Genomic DNA, 21,492 nt, shown 5'->3' with positions numbered 1-21,492 from the left:
GGGGGAAGGCACGCTGTACAGATAAAGGGGAAGAGGGGGGATAACTAGAGGAGTATAGACCGTCAAGAAGTTGAACTTCTCCAGAGAAGCAGTACAGAAGAAGAAGAAGAAAAAGGGAAAGAGAACAAGAAACAAGAAATAAGGTATAGGAATAATAATAATAATAATGAATCGAAAGAAGGACAATAATAGGGGTGGGGGTGTTGTAGCAGTTAAACCTGTTAGTTACTCCGTAATCAAAGAAAGAGTCGTGCGTTTCCTCCTAGCGGCTCAAGGGGTAAAGCAACCAACAGTCACTCCATACCTTAACCTACCCAACTAACTGCTAGTTACAGGCTTACAGCTACTTACTACATAATAGTTACTAACTAGTGAATGTCGGGGATCCAGGCGTCTGACTCCCTATCTAATCAATAATAATACCGAAGAATCCACCCAGAGTCCAAGGCGGAGGACGATTTTTCTCTTCCAGGTAAGGTGAAGGGGTCTCTATCGAGTAATGATTGCCTACTAACTGCTGCGTACGGCTCTCTAGGATTATTATTATTGTTATTGTTTGTAGTAGGTGGTAGTTATTACTCAATACGTTCTAGAAAGGAGGAGGAGGAGTTGGGGGGAATAATATCATTGGGTTCCCATTAACAGAACACTCCCAGCCTATAATAGACATTCTTCGTCATCTCGAGGCTGTCCAGCTCCACGCAGAACGCCTCGCCAAACACGCTAACAGCGAACCAGTTGACCCTGTTTCATTATACGACTTGACAAACCATAAGATGAGATCATGGAGTGGATGGTGAGATGAATGGATCGGTAGATGTGGATATCGAGGCTCTAGAGTACGGAGATATGGAGCACATCATAATTACGGAGTACAAGAAGAGACAGTGCAAAAGATAAAAAGATAATCAAGGCTCCTCGCCAAAAGGATGGTTGAACTTCAGCAGCCCATTCAGTCCGCCAACCCATCCTTCATGCGCTTCCCCGCCAATGGTCCTCCGCATCACGCAAGGCACGCCCCCATGCCAGTCGTTCTCACCGCGTCGCATCTCCTCGTCCCACACCCGGACCTCCATCCCCACGGTCATGCCGCGGCCGATATTGATTCCATCGATGCTCACCTCCAGCTCGCGCCCGCGGTTCTTCTCGCTGAGCCGCAGGGTCACCGGGGTGCTCGTCGGCAGGACGAGCGGCCGGAAGCTCAGGCTGCGCGCGCAGATGGGCGTCAGCAGCAACGAGGGCACCAGCGGGTGCACGATGCTACCTCCGCTGCTTAAGCTGTAGGCCGTGCTGCCCGTCGGCGTCGAGATGATGACCCCGTCGGCCACCGCCTCCGTTAGGAAGCGTCCGCCTACAAAGATGTCTACAATTGCCAAGTGCGGTTCCTTACCGCGGTGGATGAGCACTTCGTTCATCGCGTAGATGCCCGGGTGCTCGGCCTGGACCGCGGGGAGTCGTGACCCGTCATTCGGGTGGACGGGCGCACCGTCGCGCGTGAACACACCGAGCTTGAGTCGATTCCGCATCAGAATCCGGGCGCCGCGGGTCGAGCCCATCGACTTGCCCCGGATGGATGACCACCCTGTCGGCCCCATCTCGGACTCGACCCGTTCATCACTAGAGGTGGGCCGAGGACAGTCCAGGACCATCGTTCGATCGCCTACCCCGGCGCCGGACATGTAGACCTCCCGAAAAGCACGCTTGTACTCTGCAAATTTCCACTCGCTCAGGAAACCCAGAGTGCCCATGCTGAAGGACAGCACGGGCGGCACATTGTAGCAGGTCGCAAAGAACGAGGCGGCCCGGAGAATCGTTCCGTCTCCGCCAAAAGTGACAACCAGATCTACCTTCTCATGCACTGCAACTGGGAGCTGCTCGTCGGCAGTAGATGTATAAACAGGAGTGGAAAGTGTCTGGTGCACTTCGGCGGCGGTATGTGGCTCGAGAACGAGAGAGATGGAAGGGTATGTGCTTGTGATATGACTAGGGCCAGGATTAGAAGCTACTCCACCATGGGGGTTCTCCTTCTCTCTCTCACCTAGCAAATTCCACAAGCGACTCGGTCACTGAGGGTTCACCATCTTTTTTCACAAGCAGGATGTTCCGAGGAGGTGCCGGCCATTCAAGACACAGGAGGTCGCCATCACGACATTCTAATCACAAGAAGTCGGCGTCAGCAACTAATAGGACGTATGGCTTGTAGGCACGGATTGACGCACACCTTGGTATCTAGGAGATAGACGCGGTTCCAACGCTGAAATGTCTCTGATCACGCTCCAGCGTGACGAGGCGGAAAAGCTGCGTCTGAAGAGCGGACGCCAGAACCGCCTGGGGCTGATCTTGGACACTCGCGGCAGCATTATTGAAAGACTACCTACAACACATCAGCAGGGGTTCAGAGAAACAGAACAGCAGAAAGAATAGACAGATAACCATACAATTATGTTTGATAACTCGGGTTGTCCTCACCTGCCATCTTCCTGGGACAACCACCTATCAAGTGACAGACACCTAGCTGATGCAGCACTTTATAGCAGATATTGAGGAACGTCTCATATAGACAACATGAAAAGTGTTAGAGATAGAGTAATAGTAATAAATCAAATAATAGCTGAAGCAGTTCTGTATAGCACTCCAGAGCTCTTCCGAGATAAAGCGAATCTCACCGCCCTGGAAATCCAAAACACGGCTGCGTAAGATACAATACATAACATACCGAGGTAACTTACGACGTCATCTGACGCTGCCTGGGGGTTTTCTATATGATTGCTGCTCTCCGTGGGATGCCGAGTTGAGGCTGATAGTGTTGTCGTGTCTCTCGCTCAGTTGCCTCAGCTGGGTGAGACGACTCCCTTCAGCTCCTTTGCCCCCAAATTCGAAGTCCGAATATTCTTAAATACCTCTACCCTTTATTTTTATGTTGGTTATTGAGCAGTAACTATTGGTGAGCAAGCAGCATTCCTCTCCCAAAGCCATTGTGTCACCGCTTTTTGTTTATTTATTCTATCTACCCCGCTACCGAGCAGGCAGACGGATTGCCCTCGCAAGCTTTAATATATAGCTGATTTCTGACCGAGAAAGTCCAGGCGTACTTTACTCTGATTTGAGAGGTGATAAGACGTTTTCCTCCCCCAAGACAAGACCGTGGAATCCCTGGCTATGGATCAGTCCGAGCTCCGGCAGCGAGCGAAACCCACACAGCAGGATGAGCAGCAGGCCGCAATTCCCGAGAGAGAAGCAGAGCAGCGTGTGAAGCATGGCGTTCCAATGCAGGTCTTTCGGACGATATGTCTGGCGGCATGGTTCAATTGCTGTGCGGTGGTCATTGTGGTCACACAGATGATTGGTGCGCCGCTGTACCTGATCAACAGGCCATGGTACTACAGCTACATGGCGTTGACGAAGGAGTCGTTCGGGCTGGTGATTACCGCGCTGACGCAGTGGGGGTGTCCGACGCTGGTGCGCGTCAGTGGGGACGAGAGTGTGCGCGGACAGCTTCATTTGACGCAGGAGGGATCGCTCAAGCTCGATTTTCCGAAACGTCAGGTTCTGATCGCCAACCATCAGGTCTATACGGACTGGATCTACCTGTGGTGGGCTGCCTATTCGAACGGGATGCACGGGCGTTTGTTTATAATCCTCAAGGAATCCCTCAAGTATATTCCCATCTTGGGACAGGGTATGATGTTCTACGGCTTCATTTTCATGGCCCGCAAGTGGACGTCGGATAAGCCAAGGCTGCAGCATCGCCTGGAGAAGCTCAAGACCCAACATGCCGGGTCCAACCCGGCCTCGCCAGAGTACGATCCGATGTGGCTTTTGATGTTTCCCGAGGGAACCAATCTCTCCATCAACACCAAGAACCGAAGCGATGCATTTGGGAAGAAACAGGGCATTCCTTCCCCTAAACACATTCTTCTTCCCCGGTCAACCGGGCTTTTATTCTGCTTACAGCAGTTGAAGGGGACAGTCAAGTGGGTATATGACTGCACGATTGCATACGAAGGGCCACCGTAAGTTTCTCTCTGCCCCTGCAACCGATCCTTCTTCCCAAGTGACTAACCGTTTTTCCCCCTTTGCTTCTGTTTAGGAAAGGAAGCTATCCCGACAAGTACTTCACGCTCCGGTCCACGTACATCCAGGGACGACCCCCAACGTCTGTGAACATGCACTGGCGGCGGTTCGCCATTGAGGATATCCCCCTTGATGACCAAGAAGCGTTTGACGAATGGCTTCGAGCACGCTGGACTGAGAAGGATCAGCTGCTGGAGGAATGCTTTGAAACAGGACGATTCCCCTCCCAACTCGCTGGCCATATAGATATCGACGGGGTACCTGACAAGCAGAAAGCTGCGGCATCTGCTGGATACATCGAGACCCCTGTTCGACTCTCACACTGGGCTGAAATCGGGCGCATCTTCATGGTTCTCGCCGGCATCGTGCTCTTGTGCAAAGTGCCCAAACTCCTCGGCTTTTTCGGGCATTGATACCTCTCTTCCTTCATAACTTCATTTTTAGATACCCTTTTATATACTTAGACCCATTACTTACGAAACAGGGAACTCAAGAGTGGATTTTTAGGAGTCACTTTCGGGGGTATTCTTACCATACATGGTACCTAGTATTACTTCAACAGAGGATGAGCCTATTGTTATGAAACAAATATTAAATATAATACAATCCTCCCTCAGCCACTCGATCAATAACTTCAATTTTCTCGACAATTAACTGTGAATCATAATGTATATAGAAACAAATTGTCCATAGTCAAGTAAACTCATACAAGCCTCGAGATGTGGCGCTGTGGCGGTGAGTCTCTTGCAGGCCAGCCTTAATAAATCCGCCTCACACCTTTTGCTTACCTGGACGAGCTTCGAGATTTCGTCCAAACATTGCGGCCACACCGGGAGCCGTCTGGTGTTTGTGCTTGAAAACTTCATCATCGTCAAATGAGCCAGAGCTACTCGGTCGGAATATGATGCGCTGAGCTCCTGCCGGCCCTACCACCTTCTCCAGCTTCCTCGCAAACACCCGTCGCGTCCTGGGGGACCACCTCAACCAACCTACACCAGCTCCACGACTGTCCACTCCGAGACCCCGGCACCATGGCGCCCTTGCACAATGGCTACGACAGCGTCCAGAACGGTGATGCCGTTCCACTGACGGGGCCAACGACCGCCCCGCGCTTCTCCGACATCCCTACTGCGATTGACATCCCGGCGTCCACCTTCGATAGCGAGGTTGAGGTCAGCCTCGAGGATCTGCCCGACGACCCAACGGAACTGTGCACACTGTTGGAGAATGAAAAGGCGGCGAAAAACTTCTGGGTCATCATCGCACTGGCGTATGCAAAGCAGAACCAGCTCGACCACGCCCTCGACATCCTCAACAAAGGCCTGTCCTCGGTTGCTCATGGAGCCGTCAAAGAGAAACTTGGCCTCTTGGGCTGGATCTGCTGGCTGTACATGCTGAAAAGTCGGAATGCCCCCCGCATTGCCCCCGAGGTGGAGCCGTATTCGGCGTCGAAGACCAAAGAACACTACCTCCAGCTTGCAACGTCTACCTTGAACGAAGCATCCCGCTTGAACCCGGCCTACCCTCCGCTGTTCCTCGCGCGCGGTGTCCTTTCGTTGCTCCGTGCCTCGCTCTACCCTCCCAAGCCTGTTCGGGCCGGAGCCGTCGATACATCTGAGCGAGTGGAATCATTGCGGCAGGCCCTGAAATGCTTTGACGAGTCCTCCAAGGCCTTTGGAGGTCGGAACATCATGGCAATTCTTGGCCGGGCTAGGGCTCTGTATCTCTTAGGCAGGTATGCAGAGGCGCTCGAGGGCTACCAAAGGGCACTCATGAAGATGCCTGGTCTTACCGACCCCGACCCTCGAATCGGTATCGGCTGCTGTTATTGGCAACTGGGCTTCAAGGATCAGGCAAAAATTGCATGGGAGAGAGCCTTGGCTCTGGTAAGTCGATCCATTTTTATTTTTCCCCCCAACCTACCTCATCCACATGAGACTGATGTTTCTCTTTTATTACAGAATCCCGAATCTAAAGTCGCCAATATCCTTCTCGCCATATATTACCTCTATGATAGCTCGCGCCATGCAACTACGGATCCTGCTTTCGGCTCATTGTACAAGGTGGCCATGACCCAGTATACACAAAAGGCATTCAAGATCGACAAGGAATACCCCATGACTTGCGCCCTGTTCGGTGGATATTTCCTTCTGCGAAAGTCCTACTCAACCGTTGAATCGTTGGCGCGCAAGGCTATAGAGCAGACAGACGTCATGTCTATCGCTAGTGATGGCTGGTATTTGTTGGCTCGGAAGGCCCACTACGAGAATGACAGCGCCCGGGCAGCCGAGTTCTACAACCGCTCCGACCAAGCCAGAGGCGGCAGCGACCAAGGCTATCTCCCGGCCAAGTTCGGCTCAGTCCAGATGCAGATCGCCAACAAGGACTATGATGGCGCCAAATTCAAGCTCGAGAAGATCATTCAGCAGACCAAGAATTCCGAGTGCATGATGTTGCTCGGTGCCCTCATTGCCGAGGAGATTTTCGCGGCGCAGGCGAGCGGCAATAAAGAGGACAGGTCCGCCGACGCTAAGAAGGCTGTCCATCTGCTCGAATCGGTGCGGTCCTACTGGAAGGAGGAAAAGAAGGCCATCTCGCCTGACGAGTCGGTATTGGTCTATCTGTCTCGGTTATATGAGATTGTAGCGCCGGAGAAGAGCATGCAGTGCTTGACTCAACTCGAAAAAATGCAGCTCGCTCAGGTCCCCGAGGATGAACGACCCGAAGGCCTCAAGGAGGGCGAGGAGCTCGCTGCCGCCCTCCGCGAGCATCTGCCCCCGCAGCTGCTGAACAATATCGGATGCTTCCTTTACCAAGCGGAGAAGGTCGAGCAGGCCAAGACTATGTTCCAAACAGCTCTCAACGCCTGCACGAAATCGCAGGAGAAGGAGCAGGAGAATGACACGGATGCGCTAATCACGACCATCAGCTACAACCTCGGTCGCACCTACGAGGCTGCGGATCTGCCCGAGGAAGCGAAAAAGTCCTACGAGAGCCTCCTAGCACGGCACAAAGACTATACGGACGCGAATGCGCGCCTGACATATATCGCCCTCCGGCAGAGCCCTACGGACGAAGGCCCTAAGAAGATGGCAAAACTGTATGAAACTGATTCGATGAACCTCGAAGTTCGGGCGCTGTTTGGATGGTATCTCAGCAAGTCCAAGAAACGAGTGTCGAATTTGGCGGAGGACCACGAACAGCGGCACTACAAGCACACCCTGCAGTACTACGACAAGCACGACCGATATGCGCTTACGGGGATGGGCAATGTGCATCTCCTTACCGCCCGAGACATGAGGCGCGATACCGACCAGGACAAGGAGAAGCGGCGCAAGATGTACGAGCGGGCGGTGGAGTTCTTCGACAAGGCTCTCCAGCTGGATCCCAGGAACGCGTATGCCGCGCAGGGCATCGCCATCGCGCTCGTGGACGACAAGAAGGATTACAGCACCGCAGTCCATATCTTCTCTAAGGTGCGTGACACCCTGAAGGACGCCAGCGTGTACCTCAACCTCGGCCATGTGTATGCCGAGCTGCGGCAATACTCGCGGTCAATCGAGCACTACGAAGCGGCGCTGGCCAAGGACCGTGCCCGCGACACACAGATTCTCGCTTGCCTGGGCCGCGTGTGGCTATCCAAGGGTAAGCACGAGCAGAGCCTGGCCGCGATGAAGACCGCGCTGGACTATGCGAAGCGCGCTCGGGCCGTGGCTCCAGAGCAGGTGCATCTGGACTTCAACGTGGCCTTTGTCGAGACGCAGATCGCCCTGCTAGCATACAGCCTGCCGGAGACGCAGAAGACGGCGCAGGACGTGGAGGAGGCAATCGAGGGCCATGAGGAGGCGGTCGCGACCTTTGACCGGATCGCCGGCGCCAAGAACCCGCCGTACCCGAAGGAAGCTCTTGAGCTGCGCGCCAACATGGGCCGTAACACGATCACCAAGCAGCTGGAGCGGGCGCTGCAGAACCAGCGCGAGTATGAGGAGAAGAACGCCGCGAAGCTGCAGCAGGCTCGGGAGGCGCGCGAGGCCGAGCAACGGCGCCGCGAGGAGGAAGTCCGCAAGGTGCAGGAGGCGGAGCAGGAGCGCAAGAAGAAGATCGCCGAAGAGCGCCAGCGCATGGTTGAGGAAGCCCAGCGGCTTGCGGAGCAGCGGGCCGCCACAGAACGGGCCCTCGAGGACATGGATCGCTCGACCGACGAGGAAACGGGCGATAAGACGCCTGCTGCCAAGCGACGCAGCAAGAAGCAGCAGCAGCAGCAGCAGCATGCTTCCAAACGGAAGAAGAAGACCGAGGACCACAGCGACGAAGAGGACGACGGCGAAGGCGGGGACGAGAGCAAAGACGCCGAGAGCGACACCGAGCCCGCGCCCAAGAAACGCAGACGTCTCGAGCGCCGGCCTGGTGCCAAGTCGCGCGGCTCGAGCAAATACAAGAGCAGCGAGGTCATTGTCGACTCCGACACGGAGGATGGCGACGACCACCACCAGACTGCTGCGGCATCGGACCACGACGAGGAAATGCGCGACGGTCCTCTACCTGACGATGAAGATGATGAGGGGATTCCCCAACCGCGTCGGGGTAAAGTCACTCGCCGAATTGCAGATGACGATGACGACGACGAAGAAGAAGAGCAACAAGAAGAAGAAGAAGAAGAAGAAGAAGTGCTCCCCCCCGCAGCTGCCGGTGATGAAGATGACGATGGGTTATTTGATGAAAAGTCTGGTGACGAGGATGGTGGTGAATAAGAAAGTCTTTTCTTCTTTTTTTTCTTTTCTCTTTTTGCTTTCCCTTGAATACCCTAACTATCTATCCCTCCCCCCCCATCTTTTTTCTTATCTTTTAATGCGTCAGGGATGTCATCTTGATTTCTATTGTATTGTATTTCCAACAAATGTAAGATCTATCCGGTTTGCATTGATTCTACTACATCCACCATCTTCTCTTCTCTAGTTGGTGGGTGAAAAGATTACTGGGCAGCAAGTGTATGCATACAGATATTAGATAGTTCATGGTACCATTTCTTGTTTCACTACTATATATTCATCTCTTCATATTGATTTGAATCAATTCGAAACCGGGGCATCTGCTGCCTCCACACCCGCCTTCCAGTGATACTGCGCACCAGGGTGGTCGGCCGGGAGACCCTTCTGTCCGGGAATCGCATAGGAGTTCTCGCGGAGGGTACCCCCCTTAACGGCGTAGTCGTCCCAGAAGAGACCGCGGCGACGTAGCTCCGGCAGGAGCATCTCGGCGATGTCAATGAAGGATTCCGGGTTGATCGCGGCAGACTAAACATATATGTTAGCATGGAAGATGCCCACTAAACTTCAAAGAGAAAGAAAGAGGGGGGGTGGAAGGAATTTCATACAAAGTTGAATCCATCCAGGTTGGCAAGTTCCACCCATCGCTCCAGCTCGTCGGCAACCTGCTCCGCCGTCCCAATGATGGTAGGACAGAGGCCACCGACAATGATCTGATGGGCCAGGGCAGTCTTGGTCCATTTCTTGACGCCGGGGAACGACTTGGACCAAGCCTCGGTGATCGATTTGATCGCGTTACTCTCCACCTCGCGCAGCTCCTCGTCTTCCCCGTACTTGCTGAGATCAATCCCCGTCCAGCCGCCGAACAGCGCCAGCGCACCGTCCACCGACCCCTGCTTCACGTACTCGCGATGCTTCTCCTGGGCTTCCTCCTCTGTGCGGCCTAGCACGGGGCAAACCAGCGCGACGCACTTGAGATGAGCTGGGTCGCGGCCGAATTTTTCCTGCGCCAGCTGGCGGGTTTCCGCGATGTTCGAAGCGACTGCACCAGGTGAAGGGCCCGAAACGAAAATCACCTCAGCGTGCTGCGCCGCAAAGGCCTTGCCGACCTTGGACGCGCCAGCTTGTAGCAGAAGAGGCGTCCGCTGGGGGCTTGGGTGGCAGATGTGTGGCCCGGGGACGTTGAAGTGTTCCCCGACATGGTTGATCTCCCGTACGCACGACGGATCGGTGAAGATGCCTGACTGTGGACTATTGCGGACCGCGTCATCGCGCCAGGAGGACTCTAGGAGCTTATACATGACCTGCATGTACTCTTCCGCGATGACATAGCGTTGGTCATGCTGAAAAGTCCTGTTAGCGGCGTTCTTGCGAGGTGGGAAACTTGAATCATATAGACGTACCTCAACTTGCTTGGTGAGACCAAAGTTGCGAGCCGCCGAGTCCAAGTAACCGGTCACAATCTAGGAGACAAGAAAAAAAAAAAAAGAGGGTCAGAACGCAGATGCCTGATCTAGGTTCTTGCTGACTTACATTCCAGCCGAGTCTACAGGGTATCGTCAGTACTAGGTACGGCACTTGCATTGAGTAAAAGCAATCTTACCGGCCTTGCGTCAAATGATCCACGGTCGATAGTCTTCTCGCCAAATGGTAGGGATGTTCAAAGGTTGTCGCCACCGTTACACTGAACCCAAGACTCTCCGTAACTGCAGCCATGGCAGAGATGACCGACAAGGGCTCGATATTTGGGAATTGGGACCCCGTCAGGATGCATGGATCCAGATTATGGGGTCCTTTGTAAATCTCATAACCACCGAGAGCATCCGCAATGAAGATGCCATGGAACTTGGCTGCCTCGAGGGTTTGGGCGAGCTTAACCCAGAACTTGAGGTCGTCGAATCGCGAGGATTGATCGGCGGGGTTGCGCCAGAGACCGGGAGAAAACCCGCTAGCTGGTAATCAAATTATCAACACTGGAAGCAGAGCCAACTGGCCTAAAGTGGGGGGGGGGGGGGGGGGGGGGTAGCTGGACTTACGAGACATGAGCACCGCAGCATTTATGATGAGTTTCTTGCGAGAGGGTTCTTCTGGGTTTGCCATCTTGGGGGGGGAAAAAACACGAGGATTTCGATGGTACAATCTGAACTGAGAAGAGGCGAGGAACGAGGGGTAGAGGAAGAGGGGCAGAGGATAAGAGGGCGAATGCCTTTTTATAACACGCGTAATCGACCGTCTTCCTTATTCCATATCTAGGTCGACATGAGGCGCTTGCTTAAGAAACTAATGTGCCCACACCAATTGGGACAGCATTTTGCTCCTGGAATAGTAGGAGGAGAGGGGCCCGGGGGGGAGGAGGGGAGAAGCGTAGACGCCGTTGCCAGCTTCATTAGCTAGCCCCGTTTATCGGCGCGTTATTCGTGAATTTTACGGAGTAAACTGTGATATGCCGGATTCTGCAGGGATTAGACATTATGCTGGAGAGTTTGATCGAGAGATAGAACTAATCAATTTCACCAGGAAAACCGTTGAAAATCCGCTGCCCCCCCCCCGGGGCTTGTAGACCGTTTCCCTGCATATCATTTGATTATCAGAACCCCGATATTCTTAACCCGACCGTTTTAGCGAGTGCTTATTGATCAGTTTGTATAGGGAATTTTGTAGCCATAGTAGGTTGCCACGTTGTCAGGGATTGTAGTTCTAGATCTTGGTCGAGAGACTTGAGCAGACTGCCAAGCTAGGAACAAGGCTTCCGGTCTGACAACGGTCGCCACAAGAGTAGATAGAAGACGGCGGCATTGGTTTCAGGGTTAAGCCTTCAGAAATACTATAGAAAAACAAGTTAGCAGGAGACAACAAATTCGGCTATATCAGCTAACGGTAAATTTCCAATCCCTGGTTCACTGAAAGATGGAGAGTTGTACCTCAGGACGATTGCATTATCCGTAGCAATCATAATTCGTTATCTGCGTCTCGGCCGGGATTCGGATCGACGCCCGGGGGGGGGGTTATGGGAGTTTCGAGGTTCTTTTTGAGTCCCTGCTGTTCCAGGTTGCAATCTGTCGGAAACAATCAGTGGTTTCCAGCTTGTTAGATCGGGGTTGCGAGTCATAAGGTACAGCGTGGGATCAACCATCAGACTCCCGACATGGCGGTTCCTTCCCTTCCCTAATCAATGGTGGCAGGTGCTCGATATCTGCCCTAACACCGTGCCCTAACATCCGCTTTTAGACATCACGTGGTTGGAATGAAGCGGCAGCTGCGGCAGCCCCCAACTGAGCCAATAATAGCATCATGGCACCATCCATCAGCAAGTAATCTTCTGTCTGCCTCCCGTCGGACGGATGGATGGGGGGGGGGGGGCTCTCAGGGGAAACGGCATCATGCGATGGGTGAGGCAGTACGAGTTAGTTCAAAAGCAGCAATCGCATCTACTACTATTATTAGACCACGCCTGATAACTACGTGTCTAGGTATTACCAACTGCTGACTGATTCTATAGATCTAGGTTAATAGTGCTCCGTAGATTCGTACGGAGTAAATCTAGAGCAGGACGTAGGACGTAGGTAGGAGGTACCGGGTACTCCATACTCCGTATTCGTAAGATGGAGCAGTATGTACCTTGTACCATGTAGTATGTACCTTACCTAGGTACCTAACCTCCTAGGAACCATGCAGTATGCAGTATGTACTATGCAGTATGCAGGTCCTTGAGATTGTAATCACCAGTCAGTCGTGTTGGAGATATTGCAAAAAGGGCATGGGATACGAGGTTGAACGTGCGATCTTTGCTCCATTCACATAGAGGATGAAGTAATACCAGGGGGCGCGCAAGCCCACGCTACGCTGAAGGAGAGGAAGATCGACCTGCACGGCTAGATGACAGAAGTCACCACGATCCAGTGCTAATACTTTATTCCTCAACTAACTATTACTCGAGTCTCTGCTAGTCTCGACTCTAGGTTGACTCGAGTCGCTTGGCTCTTGGCCCCTTGTTTTTCTTAGAGAATCCCTCCGTACGCTTCCTTGCAGTGGGTCTCCTTCTGCGATCCTTTAGGTACCTAAGGTACGGAGATACCAAATTCCAACTAGTAACTGGTTAGTACGGAGTAGTTTTCACCCTGTCGAGGTTCTAGGCAAGGTGATCGTCAGGAGTTCACACTTTCTACCGAGTTTCATGCTTTGCATTTCCCAGAACATGTCATTCGTCTTGCCGATCCCAGAATAAGTTTTTCTTCTTTCTTTCTTTCTTTCTTTTTTTTTTTTTTTAGCAAAACCTCTTTCCCCCTTGCCCAGGTAACTACAGAATATCTCTATCTGGTACCTACACTGCCAAGGTAGGGCTTCGGAATCGTACCCATTGTCGGTTGCATTGAAGACCGCCAAGGAACCCATCTATCTTTGCCTTGTGTTCCATCTCTGCCTAGCTGTCACTAACTCGTTCCGGAGTTAGTTTTATTCTGAGGTGAAACGTGGATGAGGCATGACATCCGACGGGGCTCCGCAAGCTCTCGGAACGAAGGAAGAATGACAGCAACGGCGGATTTTGCCGAGTAGACCAGACGAACTATTCTTCATCTCGATAGTACGAGACAATTATATCAGCAGTATTACTCCATGAAATGAAAAAAAAAAAAAAAAACAATGACATCTAACGTTACCTGGGAGAGAGGATCACGAACCATTGCTGTGGAACAGTCTGTCCGCAGGGAATACCCAGGATTCGAGAAGGTGATGGAAACAATGCACATGCAGGATCCTCGGTAGACAGGTCGAGGGAGGAGTACACCCATCCTATCTGCCTTTCCGACTCGGTACTCTCGACACGTTCAAGTGACAAGGATGACTCGAGGCACATGGCTAGTACTACCGAGATTCAGATCTCAGTACATACTACATACAGTAAGTACTACATACCTAGTAGTCAGTACATATACACACACCAGATGGACGCAAGAATCCTCAAACGCGGGGTTTACAAGGCCACCTGGCTCTACTCCATACGTACCTTACTCCGTCCGTACCGAGAGTAGTGTAGTGTGCAGTAGTTCTCGGTCGCTTGAGATTCGATTAATTAAGTCCCCCTCTCCCCTCCCCTCTTCCCCCCTCTCGCCCCCAATCATCTAGATAGTATCATTGGCAAGGCCTCGAGCTCTGTCTGCTCTCCACTAGCTCAGCTACTACTTTGAACTTTCTCCGTAAGTACTTACGTAGTACTACATAGATATTTCAATATTTTGTGCAAGGATATGAATGCATATGTAGTAGACAAGACTCCACTGAGAAGGAAACCCTTGGTATGGGAATCACTAGTTAATGCAGGATCCAGTTCCAGTTCACTTGGATGCCGCTCAGAGAGACAAGTCGAATATCCAACTCTTCCTACCATCCCATTTTCCGAGATTCCGAAGACGGACCCGAGACCGATGTCCACTGCCAGTTGACTAGTTAAGTAGTATGTATGATGTAGTAGTAGTAGGTAGTTAACTAGTAGCTAGTAGGTACTAGGTAAGCCATCTCATCTTAAAAATTTCCGCGTTGTGCGTTGATTGCACGATCGGAGAGTTATTCTATGACGGCCTGCAGCTACTACCAGCCACATCATTTGGATCTGCAGTGGTTGTCACTAATAGCTGACAAAGTGCGCGCCGGTCTGTTCTATCTGGGCTTGTTCGGCTGTTCCAGTCTTCCGTACGGAGGAGTCCGTACGGCTGGAAGGGCTGACCTTGCAGTATCTTGGTACCTATTATTATTATTATGTAGTATTATTGTAGTAGTATACCAAGGTACCTAGTAGTTACTTATTAGTTATAGTTATTAATATTATTAGTTGGGTATTAGTTGGTTATTAGTCAGTCTTCAAACAAACTCATCCTCCGCCTGCCCATCATTTCTCTCTCCCCCACCGGGGCACCATCTTGCGATATCGAACAGTGGTGACGCTGGTGAGAAACTAGGGCCACGGCGCAGGGCCCCCGCTCCTTCGCGTGCGTGCTTTGGGGCTGCGCTCGATGAGAAAAAGGCTGACAGAATGTTGTAGTATACTCTTCTCTCCAGAGTATGATTCTGTGCATGGGCTTCTCTTACGCCAGCTGTGGTTCTTTCCCCCCCCTTTCACACCGACTCGAGAAGTATGTACTCCGTATAGTCTATACTGTGTAATCTCAGATCTGCATTGTTGTAAAATGGCCTGTCGGCTCCGATAGGCTGAATGCCTCCCGCTTGGCTGGATATCACTGGACCGCGGTCCCTGGGATATTTTGCTAGCTTGGCCAGTGAGAAGCCGCGGCTATGAACCGCGTCCCTTCCGGCCCATGGATCGAGGCTTCTTCGGCCAGTCTCCTCCACAATGGCTTGTGAACAACAATGATTGCGATTGTTAGTGCTCGCGTGCGTCTTGTTTACCATATTTCTATGTATGGAGTATGCTTCCCTTGAAGGGGGATGGGGGGGGCGAGGTCCGTAGAACTAACTTTCCCTCCTCCTGTAACGTAGGATTGGAGCTGAAAGTGTCAATAAATGGATAATACGATAAGAACAGAATAAGAAGAAAAAAAAAAACATAGAAAGAATAGGAAAAAGCAACCAGAGTCAAACCCGAGTGGTGGGCCTCACTGCGCTGAGACGGGACGTGTTTACGTACGTATCAGCCGTCAACCACCTCCTCGATATCGATGCGATCAGCAAGTTACACGGGAACTTTCATCTTGTCTGTGCAGAATTCCTACTTGTAGTTAGAACTCATGCGAACCGAAGATTTGCTTAGGCAGGAAGAGGGGGGGGGAAGCTCTCGCCTTGACGAGTACGAAGTTCCAAGTATCGCTCTGAACGCGTTCCTGACAGTCGAGATGGCAGGGATCACGCTCACTGGAGAGCAGCACCTGTATTTCCCTCATCGGTGTCAGGTCCGCGATGATCCTGACTACTCCGTACTCCGTTACTCGCAAACATGGTCACCCTGGCTTGGTGTCTCGGCGTGGTGGAGTAGCATCGTGCGAAAAAAGACGCTTATTTTCCAACGGCGTGGAACTCGAACGTGGGCTCCTTTTTTTTTGGAGACGAAGGTAAATGATGGTTATTTGATTACCGTAACAACAGGAGAGTCATAGTGAGTTCGTAGTCTCGTCGCATTTATTCTTATTTCTCCCGGGTCCAGCCCTGTTGCCCGAAATAAAACCGTTCCTGGGGGGCACTTTTGGGCTACGGCTAGTTGGAACATACGTACCTTCAAATCTGCGCTTGTTTCCCCCCTTGGACCCAGAGGCTAAAACCAAAACCACCACCACCCCCTCTCCTCGGTGTGGGCTGGACATGACTGTATCATTACTACTGTCCTCCATCTCCTCATCTGGACGGGTTGCTTAAACACTCGACCTGGGGGAGAGTGAGAGTGTGTGTTTATGTGGGTTATGTTGATTGACTTTTTACCTGTGTGAGGAGTTCACTCGTTCTACTTATCTATCTGTTGTGATTGATTCCCCCATTCTTTCAATAAAAAGAAAGAGTGAATGATTGATATTCTTGTTAAAGATACTTGATTAGGATTCTCTCTCTTCTCCCTCTCTTTCCCCCCGCCCTCTCTCTTTCTATCTCTCCTTTTTTTCTCTCTTTCTCGTGCATTTTGTTCCTCTTAAAGCCTATACCTTATATGGTGAGAGAACTGCACTGTCATGGTCTAGGAGCAATCAATTGATTTCCAGACTTCTTTCACTCCTTCTTTTCCTAGTCTACCACAGCCTTGCGAGGGCTTGGTTGACCAGCCATCATGCACGTCGGTGGCCTCCCCGTATCGTCAGTCCATCGGGCGGCTGCGACTCAATGGCCAGAGGAACGCGATCCTGGAGAGCGCCCCTCGACCAGAGGTTCGAATGAGCACTCGGACCATTCGGGCCACCTTCGATCAAGATCCACGGCACATACCCAAAGCCCGAAGCGGTTGTCTGTATTCAGCGCCCGGTCCCGAAGCAATACCACGACATCTACAACATCCTCGCGCAGGTCTCCGGTCTCGTCCATCACGTCAATCGACGCCTCCTCAATTCCGTCCACTCATGAGGAACGCACAGGCTCGGCCTTTGGTTCTCGCAATGATAAGCAAGAAAGTGTGACAAAGTCGATTCTCACTCGTGGAAGCCGCATTCTCCGTCGTCAAGGGAGCAAGTTCAATATTGTTGCCACACTGGATGAAGAAGACGAGGGGGACCGGGAAAGATCCAAATTCGAGGTGTCGGAGATCTTCAACCGCAGCCACAAGTCTCGGCAGACCCATGCCCGTAAGTACACAATCAATCGTGATTCGAATATGAATAGTCCCATCCGACTCACATATTTTGCAGATGAACAATTGAAGCGCCTGATCTCCGAGCCTTTTGATTTCCATCACCTCACACACACCAGTCCCTCGCAGTTTCAATCGTTGGACAGGGCTAGAGAGACGGATTTGGTCACCGAGTTCTCCGTCATTCGAGCCTCTCAGAGACCTGAAACAGCTCTCAAAGGCATCCGGGCGGAGAATCTTCACTCGCGAGAGTGTTCTTCCGAAGATTTGACAAAATATGGAGTCGCTACTCTAGGGGAGGAAGCATCTGTTGACCCTTCTGTTCCATTGAGCCCGAGCCGTGGGACCTTTGCTACCCGGAGAGATTCTGCTCGTGTAGTTGAGAACTTTTCGCGTCCTGGAACAAGGCATGTGAAATCTTTCCCCGCTCCTCCGAACACCTCCAAATTAGCAGCTTCTCCCGATATTCCGGAACCTGCCCCGCGTGTCATCGACGAAATTCTGGGTATGCGCGCACGACAGATATATCCTGAAGATGTTTATGCAACAGAGAAACCCGCGGGGGCAGCTCCTCTATCGCCTCTTAGCTTGGAAGCGATGATGTTTGTTGCCGATGAAGAACCTATTGGAACCGCTGCCTCTGACTGTGCCGGCACAACAAGGTCATCTCTGAATGCTCATCCTTCTGATTTGGAAGATGTTCCAGAAGAGGATGAGGTAACCTACTGGCATGACAGTCCTGAAGCCAATGTTCGGACTTCTCCATCACCTGTACCGACTCACTTGCGCAAACCTTCATTGCCACCGTCGATCTTGAAACCCAAGTCTCGCCTGTCGGTGTTTGTCGCAGATGAACTGTCGAAGAAATTTGAGTCACTTGGCTCACCTACTCTCCCCCAGTGTCGACTCTTTCAAGAGCCCTCTCCCAGCGGCTCGGAAGAATTCTCGGGCAAGTCGTCTGTTAATATGGACTCCTTTGAAAATATTTCCGAATGTTGGGATGATGATATCGACTATTGCTATGAGCATGCAGCCGAAGCAGACTGCGATTTTGACTGGCTTCGCGAATCTTTTGAAGAGCAAGAGCGTCCGGTCATCCAGGCCTCCAAAGTCGAGGCAACAGAGATGATGAAGAACGAGCAGCCCCGACTTCTGAATCCGATTCGTCTGGGGCCGTCAGATTTGCCCACATCAGACCTCGACCCCAGCCCAAACTCCGCGCGTTCTCCTCATACCGTCGAGACCCCATCCACCGGATACGAGCTCCAACTGGCTGCCGATGGTGAGGCTATCACTACCAATTATTACCAAACCGTGGCTTTGGGCAAGCAAATACCTCAGGAAACCCTGTACGAGGAGTTTTTGGAAGTTGACGGCGCATCTGATCGGCACTTTTCCTTCTGCTCCCCAGCCACGTTCCACTCGATCGAGCAACCTGTTTCGCCTCGGAGTAGTTTTTCTCCAATCAGCAAGTGCAACTCACAAGAGAGCTTCATGTTGTCGCGGGCTGCGTCCATTGTGCGAAAGCACCGTTCCTCAGTGTCTACTACCAGCGTGCCTGAATTAGTGCATAGCTCAACTAGTAGCCGAGAGTACATGATGCCCGAGTCAATGAGTTCCTTCGAGCAGCTGATTCCCCCAACACCTGCCTCTGGCCGTCCCACATCTATTCACCGTCAGACCAAGAGTCTGGCGCCAGATATTGAAAACCATATTATCTTCCGGAAAGGCAGCAATGCCAGCTTCGACACCACAGATATGGGCTCCTCGACTGCATCTTTGACTCACGACCGTGTACGATCGTCATCGGAGATTGAAGTGCGAGACCTGCATTCGGCGAGGCAACCATCGTCCCTTAAGGGAACAAGCCGCGGAAAAGGCAGAGCGTCGTACTCTCTCTTCCCCACATCTTGAGCAGCTACCTTGCCGTGGTTGGTGTTGACCGATCCCATTCCTGATCAAGGACATTCCCACCGTTTTAATATTGTATATCCATGCACACTTTGTGCATCGATGCAATCTACATCCCGGCCTTCCAAAACCCCCTCCCAACCTCTCATCAAACTAACATGACCTGACGACTTCCTATCTTTTAAACCTCGATTCATCTTTGTCTGCATCCTGTTGTCTTGCTCAAGCCCTGCTGGTCACGCCATGGTTTTCTTTTCTTTTCTTTTGGTCTCATGCTTTTTCAAATTTCATGTCATTCGCTTGTCCATACATATTGCATTTCTTAGCGACTGTTTCGGGAAAAAGGATGGTTGTTGGTCTTTCTGGCAAAATAAGTCCCTGCTGTGCTGCAAGTGTCATTACATTCGCTCTGAGTTTTATTTTCGGTGGTTTATTTTCTTTTTTCTTTTTTGTCTCATCAGTCATTTTTATCTGCTTCACACATATATAGACAGGGAGGGATTTGGGCACGCGTTACAGGGACTGATTGACGAATTTCCTCGTGGTTCCTGAAGGTGGAATCGCTCCATGATGCCTACCTGCGAAATCTGATCAAGATTAGTATTCTAATACATACCTTTGTATATCTAGAGAATTACATCCTTCTGATTTAGAAAGTAAACCTCATATCGTCGTTGTGGTCGTAGACTCGTAGTTGTTGAAGCTGAAAAGTCGTTGTGGCGGTGATGATAAAACGCGGTTTCATGGCCGGGCCTGGGCTAGGCGGAGAGAACTTATGCTGCCACTAAGCAAGCTCACTTTGGATTCTTCAATCTACCTCAAGACTCTACATGCGTTATGATCATTTTCACATTCTCCTTTTTTCGTACCTGAGCGTTATTTCTCTACTCTCTGCCTTCCCCTTCCCCCTGTTTACGTCGAGGCGAGCGCCTTCACGATGACGTCAAATGCGCTGGCTAAACGCCAGTCCGAAAATGCTCTGATGCCTCCTCCCCCGCCACCAAAACGTATCAAACGGCCTGCCACTGTGCTGGATGAGGATATCTATACGGACGCTCTGTCGCATATCATCGCTCGAGACTTCTTCCCTGGCCTGTTGGAGACGCAGGTCAAACAGGAGTATTTAGATGCGCTGGACTCGAAAGACAAAGAATGGATTGCGAGCGCAAGGAAAAAGCTACAAGAGAGCATAGGTGGCCGGGGGAAGGGAACTGGAACACGGAATACACCCAATACTCCTCGTTTGACACGCCCGACATCGACCGCCGGAGAGACACCGATAGCCTGGGGAGGAGAGACGCCCATGTCGGTTGCGTCGACGCCCACGACTGACACCGAAGAACGCAGAGGGACCCCCGATGTATCGAATATGAGTCTTATTTCATTCCAAGCGAAATATACAAGTGAAGACAACGAGTCATTCAATAAGCTGCTTGACAAGCAGAATCTGAAACGTCGGGCGAAACATGCCTATTTGTGGAACAACAACAAGATCCCTTCAGCTCGGCAGATTGCCTACCACAAGCAAGAAGCAAAACGCATCACTGAGCAGGGGCGGAACCCGGATTCTGAGAAGCAAGTGGCGATCAAGACCGACCTAGACGCACGCCCTGCCAATCCGGATTCCTGGAAGGTTCAGCCAGACAACTCGCTCATGTTCATCCCGCCTTCTATCGAAGATACCCATGAAACAATCCAACAACGGGCAGAAGCCTCGTCGCGGGCCGGGCCGAAGTGTGTGCTATACCAGAATACCAGGTTGCAGGCCGAGACTTCAGATGCCCACCACGGCGATACGGGTCCCGTGCCACCGTCGCCCTCCATCTCCGCGATCAAAGATGCCATCGCAGGACGGCCCCGCCATACAGATTCGGAAGCCGGGTATACGGGAGGCGAAACACCGCGAGTGAACGGCTACGCGTTTGTCGACGAGGATGAGCCTGAAGCAGAGCCTACAGAGCTTGATGAGAACGAGTCATTGGCTTTGGACCTGCGCTTGCTCGGTACGGGAGAAGACAGTACCCCGAACCCATTCCAGATTCCTAAAAACCGGCGGCGAGAAGATTTACATCATCGGATGGTAGATCGGGTTGCGCGGAATAAACGAGAAGAAAAAGCAGGCAGAGAGGACAAGACCCCCGTCCCACGGTTTCCCAGTAGTCCACGGCTAGATCTCGGCCTTCAATCTCCCAGGTCGCCTAGCGCAAAGACTCTGACGCCAGCGGCACAGAAGCTACTACAGCGCGTAGGCAGCACGCCTCGCCATGCAAGAAGTTCTGGGTCCTCTGGGTTGAAGAACGTGTGGACACCCACGCCGAAGCGGGCGAGGTAATATTATTCCTCATGGGACATAGATTTCCAAGACTTACGAAGCGGAGCTTTACTTATAGATTAATCATTTATTCAAGGTCCCTGATCTAGCCACGAACAAGCTGCTATAAATAAAAAGTATATACAAGAACCCAA

General features: G+C 51.8%; 6 protein-coding genes across 6 annotated transcripts; 4 read left to right on the top strand and 2 right to left on the bottom strand.

Annotated features, from left to right (window-relative positions):
- Positions 1 to 613: 613 nt before the first annotated feature.
- ASPZODRAFT_129112 (hypothetical protein) lies at positions 614 to 2,606 on the bottom strand. Its single transcript, XM_022722194.1, has 4 exons — positions 2,439 to 2,606; positions 2,222 to 2,374; positions 2,039 to 2,153; positions 614 to 1,983 (listed from the first exon to the last, which is right to left on the bottom strand). Exons 2-4 carry the CDS (start codon positions 2,358 to 2,360, stop codon positions 909 to 911), a joined length of 1,329 nt encoding a protein of 442 aa, XP_022583311.1. The 5' UTR covers positions 2,361 to 2,374; positions 2,439 to 2,606; the 3' UTR covers positions 614 to 908.
- A 553-nt stretch (positions 2,607 to 3,159) lies between these two features.
- ASPZODRAFT_149798 (hypothetical protein) lies at positions 3,160 to 8,825 on the top strand (the record flags this gene model as incomplete). The annotated part of the gene is made up of 5 exons (XM_022725529.1): positions 3,160 to 4,013; positions 4,091 to 4,424; positions 5,073 to 5,960; positions 6,036 to 8,224; positions 8,318 to 8,825. 5 exons carry the CDS (start codon positions 3,160 to 3,162, stop codon positions 8,823 to 8,825), a joined length of 4,773 nt encoding a protein of 1,590 aa, XP_022583310.1.
- A 56-nt stretch (positions 8,826 to 8,881) lies between these two features.
- On the bottom strand, positions 8,882 to 11,238 carry ASPZODRAFT_1320701 (hypothetical protein). Its single transcript, XM_022722927.1, has 6 exons — positions 10,877 to 11,238; positions 10,444 to 10,792; positions 10,374 to 10,386; positions 10,244 to 10,303; positions 9,449 to 10,183; positions 8,882 to 9,368 (listed from the first exon to the last, which is right to left on the bottom strand). Exons 1-6 carry the CDS (start codon positions 10,938 to 10,940, stop codon positions 9,144 to 9,146), a joined length of 1,446 nt encoding a protein of 481 aa, XP_022583309.1. The 5' UTR covers positions 10,941 to 11,238; the 3' UTR covers positions 8,882 to 9,143.
- Positions 11,239 to 16,274: 5,036 nt separating this feature from the next.
- On the top strand, positions 16,275 to 19,149 carry ASPZODRAFT_1320345 (hypothetical protein). The gene is made up of 3 exons (XM_022722912.1): positions 16,275 to 17,110; positions 17,174 to 18,371; positions 18,429 to 19,149. The coding sequence occupies exons 1-3, from the start codon at positions 16,603 to 16,605 to the stop codon at positions 19,027 to 19,029; spliced, it is 2,307 nt and encodes a 768-aa protein (XP_022583308.1). The 5' UTR covers positions 16,275 to 16,602; the 3' UTR covers positions 19,030 to 19,149.
- Positions 19,150 to 19,615, top strand: ASPZODRAFT_1320116 (hypothetical protein). The gene has a single exon (XM_022722905.1). The coding sequence runs from the start codon at positions 19,270 to 19,272 to the stop codon at positions 19,576 to 19,578; it is 309 nt and encodes a 102-aa protein (XP_022583307.1). The 5' UTR covers positions 19,150 to 19,269; the 3' UTR covers positions 19,579 to 19,615.
- Positions 19,616 to 19,810: 195 nt separating this feature from the next.
- Positions 19,811 to 21,451, top strand: ASPZODRAFT_1320031 (hypothetical protein). Its single transcript, XM_022722903.1, has one exon. The coding sequence runs from the start codon at positions 19,964 to 19,966 to the stop codon at positions 21,356 to 21,358; it is 1,395 nt and encodes a 464-aa protein (XP_022583306.1). The 5' UTR covers positions 19,811 to 19,963; the 3' UTR covers positions 21,359 to 21,451.
- The last annotated feature ends 41 nt before the right edge of the window (positions 21,452 to 21,492 follow it).

This window comes from Penicilliopsis zonata (assembly GCF_001890105.1).
Source record: "Penicilliopsis zonata CBS 506.65 unplaced genomic scaffold ASPZOscaffold_3, whole genome shotgun sequence".
In the NCBI taxonomy this organism is placed as follows: Eukaryota; Fungi; Ascomycota; class Eurotiomycetes; order Eurotiales; family Aspergillaceae; genus Penicilliopsis; species Penicilliopsis zonata.
Note: the sequence above shows the minus strand (reverse complement) of the source record. Positions and strands in the feature narration are given on the sequence as shown.

Coding starts and splice junctions, on each gene's coding strand:
- ASPZODRAFT_129112 (XM_022722194.1), bottom strand. CDS start 2,360: ATGCTGCCGCGAGTGTCCAAGATCAGCCCCAGGCGGTTCTGGCGTCCG. Junction 2,154..2,221: donor TCTATCTCCTAGATACCAAG/GTGTGCGTCAAT, acceptor TCTTGTGATTAG/AATGTCGTGATGGCGACCTC. Junction 1,984..2,038: donor TCGCTTGTGGAATTTGCTAG/GTGAGAGAGAGA, acceptor TCCTGGCCCTAG/TCATATCACAAGCACATACC.
- ASPZODRAFT_1320701 (XM_022722927.1), bottom strand. CDS start 10,940: ATGGCAAACCCAGAAGAACCCTCTCGCAAGAAACTCATCATAAATGCT. Junction 10,184..10,243: donor GTCTCACCAAGCAAGTTGAG/GTACGTCTATAT, acceptor AGGACTTTTCAG/CATGACCAACGCTATGTCAT. Junction 9,369..9,448: donor ACCTGGATGGATTCAACTTT/GTATGAAATTCC, acceptor ATATATGTTTAG/TCTGCCGCGATCAACCCGGA.
- ASPZODRAFT_1320345 (XM_022722912.1), top strand. CDS start 16,603: ATGCACGTCGGTGGCCTCCCCGTATCGTCAGTCCATCGGGCGGCTGCG. Junction 17,111..17,173: donor GTCTCGGCAGACCCATGCCC/GTAAGTACACAA, acceptor CATATTTTGCAG/ATGAACAATTGAAGCGCCTG. Junction 18,372..18,428: donor GTCGAGACCCCATCCACCGG/ATACGAGCTCCA, acceptor TTATTACCAAAC/CGTGGCTTTGGGCAAGCAAA.
- ASPZODRAFT_1320116 (XM_022722905.1), top strand. CDS start 19,270: ATGGTTTTCTTTTCTTTTCTTTTGGTCTCATGCTTTTTCAAATTTCAT.
- ASPZODRAFT_1320031 (XM_022722903.1), top strand. CDS start 19,964: ATGACGTCAAATGCGCTGGCTAAACGCCAGTCCGAAAATGCTCTGATG.